General features: G+C 36.0%; 1 protein-coding gene across 1 annotated transcript in view; it reads left to right on the forward strand.

Moving 5' to 3' along the window:
- The window catches only part of MGAM2 (maltase-glucoamylase 2 (putative)), an 84219-nt gene that overhangs the window by 2274 nt on the left and 72425 nt on the right, over positions 1–9520 (forward strand). The window contains 2 exon segments of the mRNA XM_014546707.1: positions 3794–3899; positions 5662–5741. Coding sequence (XP_014402193.1) covers positions 3794–3899; positions 5662–5741 — 186 coding nt within the window.

Below are 9520 nucleotides of genomic sequence, written 5' to 3' on the forward strand. Positions count from 1 at the left end.
CTCACCCCCATTTTGCAATTAAGGTACTTATTGGGTTATTACGCATTAATTTAAAGGCTGCCTTAATTAAAAAGTGAAGCTATACATATATGAAAATACTTGTAGAAATGGTCATGTCATTGGTCTGGGTTTAAGATGAACAGGGGTGCAGAGAAATGGGAATTTAAAGGAGAGGTGAAATTAGAAAGAGAGAGAGAGAAACTTTTTTGTCCACATGGACTTATAGACTGTCACTACAGAAATGTCAGTTTGCATAGCTGGAACATATGCAAGAGAAGAGGCTGGACAGCTAGGCTTGGGAGGTATCTGATGACCTTTGATTACAAACCACAGACTTTATATGTTATCTGGAGAACCTTCGAAGACTTGAACACAGGAGAACCAAACGACCCAATTTGTGCTGCAGAAAGATCAATTCAGCTGCGGTGTGCTGAATGGATACCAGGAGCAGAACGAGTGGAAACAGGGAGCGGTGGGGAAGCAGGGGTCACAGTTCAGGTCAGGGTGTGGTTGTTATGCTAGATGATTTAGAGACAGTGCCCATTGTATTCCGCAGCTAAGTCGCTGGTGACCTTGGCTAGAGCAGTTTCAGTGGAATGCAAGAAGCAGATGGCCTGGCTAAAGCATTTCCAGAACAGGAGAGGAAGGAACAGAGTTGACAGGTATTGGAAAATTAGTCTGACTTAGCTGGTAACTGGTTGTGAGAACTAACAGGCAGAGAGGAGGCAAAAATGTTACCCAGATTTTTAAAGAAATTGTAATTTTTCTGTTCCTCAAGATGTGAATTATTTGAGAAGCAGCCAATTTGGCAGAACTAGTAGAAGTTGGGAACAGGATGTTGGGAGAGATGATTTCATGTTTAAATCTGTTGAATTTGGTTAAGTCTGTGGGACATCCAAGTGCGATATCCAATAAGCAATCGCCTATATGAATCTAAATTTCTGAGCTAGAAATCCAGGTTGGATTGACTTTTATTGTTATGTGAAGTCATATGAGTGGTGAAGATTGCTCAAGAGAGTGGGGATTGGATTTATGAAAGTAACACAGGAAATATCAACATTTAATGAAATACGGCATTACAAAGAAAACTGAAAAGGAACCAGAAAAGTATGGAATGATAATCCGAAGGTGGGGAATTTGAAAGAGGAGGGTGTGGTTGTTATACTAGATGATTTAGACAGTGCCCATTGTATTCCGCAGCTAAGTCGCTGGTGACCTTGGCTAGAGCAGTTTCAGTGGAATGCAAGAAGCAGAAGCCAAGCCAGTAACATGAGGAAGCTAATGCAGACAGTGTGGAATTATCTTTTTGGAAAGATAGCTATGAAAGGAGAAAGGAAGTTAGGGAACCTAGAGAAGAACACTGAGTCATCAAGAGAGTTTAGAGTGATTTGGGATGATATATTTATGAGGGGAAAGAGTGACTTCAGAGGGAGAGTTTGGTAATTCAAGAAAGAGGAAGGGTAATTGGTGGACCAAGATTTTTTAATGCTAATAATTTTATTTTTTAAAATTTATTTTTTATTTAAGTATAGTTGGCATACAATCTTATGTTGGTTATATTAGTTTCAGACGTACAATATAGTGATTCGACATTTTGATACCTTAAATGTGATCACCCCACTAATTCTAGTAATCATCTGTCACCAGGTAAACTTATTACAATATTATTGAACATGATTTTTTTTGAGAAATTTAAAGGCTATGAGTACTAGAGAATAGATAACAAGGATTATGCTTAGACAAGAAGAGGGAAAACTCTTCCACTGAGAGGGAAAGTATTAGAATTTACCTAGATGTAAAAAACGTTTATAGAAAAACACTGGTTGAGAAGCAGGGAGATGCAATCATTTCTGCAAAATAGTTTTTTTGTGTGTGATGTTGGAAATGATATTAGCTGAAGGTGCGAGTGTTGGTGACAGAAGTTGGGGCTTGAAAAAAATAATCATGTTCGAAATTTCTGCTGTGAAAAATGAGAGGCAAGATTGTCAACCAGCATGCCAGAATATTTGGGAGATTATGAACCCAGTGGCATTTACACTGGGCTAAGTGCATGGCCCCGAGACAGATGTTTGGATGGATAGTTTCATTGGATAGATTTAGGCAGCAGACAAGGTAGCAAGGAAGATGACAGCAATAGATATTGAGGCCTACATCACTTGGGGAGAATAACCAGGAAGGGCTAAGAGACTAAAAAGAAATGAAAGAGAATAGAAGCCTCAATATGGTCAAAGGATAAGGTAACAATGCAATGAGAGAAAAAGGATATGAGCTTCTGACCAGTAAATAGGAAGCAGAGGTTAAGAGTTCAGAGTAGAACTAGAGGGTGATAAATTCCAGGATATAGCCAACATTTGGGGTGATGGGAATAGAGTGGTGATGTGAGCCACTGAAGTTAAAGATGGCGTGGAATTGTGAGGCATATATATATATACTGAGTGGCCAGATTATTATGACCACTTGACGTTTGTAGGCAAATTAGCTATAATTTCTCACTGAAGTGGCTAGAGGGACAGATCATTATAAACATCTGAATAGCACAACATACCTAAGTATCATTGCTGATCAAGTTCATCCTATCATGTTGATGACATATCCCAATGGAGATGGCTTCTTCCAACAAGACAATGCGCCATGCCACGGTGCTCGTATTGTGCAGGAGTGGTTTCAAGAACGTGAGGGAGACTTCACCTTGCTTAGGTGGCCCCCACAATCACCAGATCTCAATCCAATTGAGCATTTGTGGGACGAAGTTAAAAGAGCCATCAGGCAGCTGGTTCCACAACCATCAAATCTCACAGAACTGGACAGTGCTATTCATCAGGCATGGTGTCAGATTCCTCTCATCACCTTTCAACATCTCGTGGAGTCAATGCCAAGAAGAATCACCACAGTATTGAAGGCAAAAGGTGGCCCAATGAAGTACTGATGGGGTGGTCATAATAATCTGGCCACTCAGTGTGTATGTATATATATATATATATATAATGTTTCATTTGATATAATTAGCGTACCAGAATGAGAGTACCTCCTGAATCTGAGCTCATTTTGTAGATAAAGAAACACACATCCAAATAGCTAAAATATCCATCTGTTAGTACAAAATCCAGGCCAAGAATTGAAGTCCTTTGATTTCCCTCCAATACACCAAATATTAAAAACTTGAGCCTATGCATGGTCTTCAGGGCTTCTGTGAACCACCAAATTTATATGGGTTTATATGTTGTCAACATACAAGCAAGTATTATGTTGGTGATCAAGATTAGGCTAGTTTTTGTTACCAGATTGTTACCAGGATTAGTGACCTCTAAACAGTTAAACACCTCAACATCATGGCATGGGAATTATTAAAAGAAGACGTGAATTCAGGTTTTGCTACTGTTTCTGTCCCTGACTGTACCCTCCTCTCTACTGCCCAGGGTTTTTGTGGAGATCAAAGTGGCATCTGAAAGGGCTTTCTGAGCCATCTCAACCCCTCATCTATCCTTCTCCTGTACTTCATTCCTCTTCTTCCTCTCTCCCTCTCATTCTTCATGTCTGATGTATTTTTTCCTTGGGCAATACTCAATCCCTCTGCAGGCAAAAAGGGCAAGAGCTGTAGTAGTGTTGGATGCATAGATTAGACTTAGATGGAGACACTGTGATGAAAAAATATTCTCTAGATTATGTAAAGAGAAATGCCAATAATCTAGTCATCTCATAAGGGAGTTCCCATTCTAATCATAATGCCTAGCTATTCTTTTGGATTGATGGGACTTTATGCTTTGCTTTAATCCTGTTATCTGTGTCCATCTAGATGGCGAGGAAGCTCCGTGTGTTGGAAATCTTTCTGTTCATCTGCTTCCTAATTGTATTGGCCGCGGATATCTTCTTGCTGTTTCTGGTGCTTGAGGATACTTCAGGTAAGGGGGATACTCATGGCTGCTGAGGTGGAAGGAAGTCCCTTCAGAATGCCAAAAAAATCATCTTACTCCTTCACTCCTTGGCATGCCACCACACTGCATTATGTATAACTCACATCCATAGCTAATTTAGGTCAATCTCCAAAAGCTGTGTTCTTTTTCTGCAATTAAATCTTAAATGCTCATGATATTCAAGGCCTCAAAAGTATCATTTGAAACAAATTTAACAAGATGCACAATTAGGCCCATCAAATACTTGTTTTTCAACCTAGAGTCAAGAGGTAATAGGGCCTTCAAGGAGAAAGAACAGTTGAGGTAACTGTGCCCAATCCCATTACATTATGGCAAAGGGCATTAGGTTACAGAGAAGGGGAGGGCTGATACACTTGGCTTACATATATCAATTACAATTAGCCTCCAGTCCATATTCTGACTGGAATAGCTATGATTTCTTCGTAGATATCTTTGAAACTGTTTTCTCTCTCACACAGAAGCATCAAACAGAATGCTTTCTCCTTTAATCACACATTATACTCTAAATAAGAAAAAAAGTGTCATACAAAAATCTATTCTCAATTAGGTTTATTCTGCTTGATAACGCTTACTTTATAAATGTAGATTAAACACGTGGTAAAAAGAAATTATACTGATAGAAGAACTTTACTGACTCAATCTCTTCACCACTCTCCACAGTAAATTGACACTTTCTAGAAACAACTATGACTTTGAAAGATGATTTGAAAACCATTGATAAAAACTGTTTTTGACCTATTACTGCTTTTTCCCTATCAATATTTTTGGATCACAATCCTGAGATTACTGTCCAGTGTATATGAATAAGTAGTTTCTTTTATTTAACATAAAATTAGATCTTTGCATCTGCATTCATTCTAAACCACACTCTAATTCATGCAGAATGCTTCAAATTTTAAATGTTTTACATAGTGGACTTACCCTGATGTGTTTTTCCAAGAAGTTTCCATGAGTTGAAAAGGAGTTTTCATTTCTTTTGTGTGTGTGTGTGTGTGTGGTAAGAACACTTAAAGTGAAATTTACCCTCTTAACAGGTTTTTCAGTGTATAATACAGCATTGTTATCTATAGGCACAATTTTGTACATCAGATCGGTAGAATTTATTCAGAAAGCCCTTTCACTCTGTTAATTGTGTTTTTGTTGTTGTTGCTGCTGTCTTTGTATGCAGAATCTTTTAGTTTGTTTTAGTGTCATTGTCAGGAATTGGATGGTAGTGATTCGTTGCACAATTATGTAAAATACCAAAAACAACATTGAGTTGTACACTTTAAAAGGGTGGATTTTACGGTATGTGAATTGCATCTCAATAAAAACCAACGAAGCAGAAAGCAAAATGATCCCGGTGAACTTGTGTTAAAGAACCAGTATTTTCTCTCTGAGTAGCTTCTATGAGAATATCAAAATACCTGTCAGTACTATACCTTTTCCAAATGAGGATGGGGCAGGAACATAATTTACATGTATGGAAGGTAAATAAATACAAATATAGAATAAATATAAAATATATATTCTTTTGGTATTTTTAAATAAAAAAATCTGTATAAGTCCATTCTTTTAATATATTTTAAAAGCAACTGTATTTAACACTTGGAAAATGTATACAAATGTAGATTGCAGCTACTAGTGTTCATTGACTGGAGAATTGGCTGAAAGTCTGACACTGCTTCATTCCTGGAACCGTGATTATGCACATACAGAATTTTAACTTTGTTCTTTAATTTTTATGCAGATGCTCCATTTAGTCCACAGTGCCCTGAGATCCCTGAATCACATAGGATAGACTGTGCGCCTGGCGAGATGGTGTCAAAGGTCAGAGGAATGGGCGACCTGCCATTGACTTGCTGGGTTTTATTGAAAAGAAATGAGTGTGTGAAGTGGGGAGAGAGTGGTGGTGGAGTAGGTTATGGAACTCTGACTTGTTTGGTGTTACTATTTCTTTCTTGTCTTATTGAAATAACACTAAAGAAGTGAGGGAAGTAGGATAGGGTAAAGGTAAGGGGAGTAGGAAGTGATAGGAGTGTTGGCCCACGGGGTTTGAAATCCAGAGTGGAGGGTGAGTTCCTAGTGGAGGGTTATTCCCAGGGCAGCCACAGAAAGGTTGTTTTAGTGCTAGACCATGTATCCCTTGAGAACAGAACCCATCAAGCAGATATGAATGACTGAGTCACTTGGTGAATTCAGGTGACTGCTTGTTACAAGAGTCTTCTGGAATCATATTATTGGCAAGAGAGCCCGATGAACCTGTGCGAAAGAACCAACATTTTATCTCTGAGTGGCTTCTACAAGAATTTGAACTATTTGGACCCTGCTAGTTTTGATGAAAAACTGTACAATAAAGTACACTTACATTTTATTGCTTTACTTCATATTTTATATTCTATATCCCATAATATCCTATCGGGATGTTAATAAGTACTACATTAAATTTTAGGTTAAAATTAGGCAATATTGACATTTCAATAATTTTGAATCATCCCATTTTAAAAACATGAAAGTCTTTCAATTTTAACTCTTGTTTTTCTTAATATGTATTGTATTACATAAGCATTATGAAGCCTTTTTCCTAGATTTTTCATATGCATAGTTTCTATTGTAAATACAATCCATTATATTTTCTAAGTGGCGCTAATCTGTGTTATTGTAATGACATTGAAAATGGAAAAAAGAGTGCCCAGCTGTGTGTCTCAGTGGTTGAGCATAGACCTATGAACCAGGAGGTCACGGTTCGATTCCTGGTCAGGGCACATGCCTGGGGTTGCAGGCTTGATCTCCAGTAGGGGGCACACAAGAGGCAGCAGATCAATAATTCTCTCTCATCATTGGTGTTCTATCTCTCCCTCTCCCTTTGCCTCTGAAATAAAGAAAAGTATATATTTAAAAGAGAATAGAAAAAGAAGAAAATATACAGAGTAGGGTACAAAAGTAGATTTATAGTTGTTCTTATGGAAAATAACAATAATTAGTAAATAATAATACAAATGAGCTCTGTTTCCTGTATTCACAGCTGTAAATCTACCTTTGCTCCACCCTGTATATCTCTTAAACATCTGACCTTTGGTTTCTGTGGTACTGGTAATGGCTTAAAACTGAAATAAGGATGTTAGGGCAGACTGCATGCACAAAAATTTGTGTTTACCTAAATGTAGCAGATTTCTTGTTTTATTGATTTTTATAGAGGTCTGTGGACTTTGGAACAATTTATGGCAATGAAACTAACCTTTGGACTTTATAGACCTCAGTTTCAGAGGCAGCAGAAGTGCTTACTGTCTGCCTCAGACTTAGGAAAATCAGTTATCCAGTGGTTACCAGCACCCAAAACTCTTTTCCACTGACCCCCTTTAGCCTTTTGATATCTGAAGAGGATGGGGCAGGAACATAATTTACATGTATGGAGAATAAATGAATACATTAAAGAAGATTTTATAGTTATAATGTAATTGCTTTGCTTATAATAAGCATGGTGAACATTGATGTAAGATATATTCTTGTGATTTTTCAGAGCAATTATATCAGATGTCAGCATCTAAAATACTTGTCAGTACTATACCTTTTCCAAATGAATAGTATTATGACATATTCTTTTGCTTTTTTTAAATCATGAAATCTATAAATATATTCTTTTAATAAGAAATATTCAGATATTATAGTGATGTACAGAATAAAAGGGAAAGTCCTACTCATTCATTAAGCTTCCTCTCTACCTCCAAATGCTCTCCCCAGAATCAATCAATAGTTTGGTGTGTATTTTTCTCTTGGTCTTTCTGTGCTTTTGTATATATTTTGCACATATATTTATGTATTTTTTTGTTTTGTTTTAACACAGATTTAATTATACTGTGTATATTATTATACAATTTGCTTTTTAAATTTAGGTCATTTAAATTTATCACATTATTATATTTTAAAAATGGTTTGCTTCTGTTGAGATGGTCATATGATCTTTTTATTTTCTTTTGTCAATGTTGCTTAATTAATTTTGAACCATTCCAGCTTTCTCTTGATAATCCTTACTTGGCTAGTATGCATTAAATTTTCAATGCACTAATAAATTAAAATCTAACATCTAATTAAAATTTTATACATCATTATTTTTAAGTGAAATTAGTTCACTAAATATTTTTGGTTAATTGTTTATTTGGACTTCCCTTGCCTAGTTTGTTGTCAGAATTATTCTAGTTTAATAAAATGAGTCAGGAAAGTTTCCACCTTTTCCTATGTTCTAAAAATATATTGATATATAATATGAGAATATTCTATTCCCCAGATTATCTGGGCAAGATATCATTTTTTTTTTAAGGAAAAATCTTTGACTATTTACAGTTTCCCATGGCTACTGGTCCTTCTAAGGTTTTCTATTTATTCCCACCTAATTTTCATTATTTAATATTATACTATTTAAAGATTCAAATTACAGTTTCACATTTATTGGCAAATATATATACAAATAGCTGTCCCATAATTCTTCTATTTGTGTTAAAAAGTCATATGTATCTGTTGTTTTTTTTAATTGTTTTATTGCTTAAAGTATTACAAAGAGTATTACGTATGCCTCCTTTTTTCCCGCCCTTGACAATCCCCTGGCCTCCCCTACCCCCAGTGTCTATGTCCATTGGTTATGCTTATATGCATGCTATTCCCATTTTTGTTTCTAATCATCTTTGTCTCCCTCTCTTTTTGTCAAAGGAGAATTTGATAAGAAATAATCGTATTTCAAAGAGTCGCCTTTAGATTTATTGATCTGCTAAACTAAAAGCAAAACATATCCTGACACTATAGTGGAATTATAGCAGGAACTGATACATATGCCGCTGGAATATAATAGAACATCTCAAAATACATATTCATATTCTCATATATGTGCAATTAAACTTAGTTTATAATAAAAGTAGCATTTCAAACCAGTAGGGAAATAAGGTCTATTTAATTAATGGTGGCATCTGTCTCATTTACTATGCTTGCTGACAGCACTGTGTCATGTGACCTTATATAAATACTTGAACAGAGCAGGCACTCATTTCATATGTATTTATGTATTTATTTATTTTTAACATATTTTATTGATTTCAAAGAAGGAAAGAGAGATAGATACATCAATGATGAGAGAGAATTGAATCATCTATCGGCTGCCTCCTGCACGCTCCCTACTGGGGATCTATCCTGCAACCAGGGCATGTGCCCAAACCAGGAATTAAACCATGATCTCCTGGTTCATAGGTTGATGCTCAACCACTGAGCCACACCAGCCTGGCTCATTTCATTTTTAATCTCTACACTGACTTGGCTTAGAGCACTTCTTTTTCTCCACTTGTGTTTTAGACTATGAATATATTTTCCCCTAGAGTTGATAACATCTATTTTCTATATTTCAAGAATTTCATAACATCTTGTCTGTCATATTGTGTGTTTTGCTGTTTTATAGTGAATTTGTATTTTTTTTCTTAATGGCATTTCTATCCCTTTATGTAAGTTTAATTGGGTGAAGAGATGAGTGCTTGTGTTTAGTTCAACACTTTGAATCAGTTTTCCATCTATTAATTTATTATAACAAAACAATTTTTTTAAATATATTTTTTATTGATTAAGATATT

Source organism: Myotis brandtii, unplaced genomic scaffold, assembly GCF_000412655.1.
Source record: "Myotis brandtii unplaced genomic scaffold, ASM41265v1 scaffold455, whole genome shotgun sequence".
NCBI lineage: Eukaryota > Metazoa > Chordata > Mammalia > Chiroptera > Vespertilionidae > Myotis > Myotis brandtii.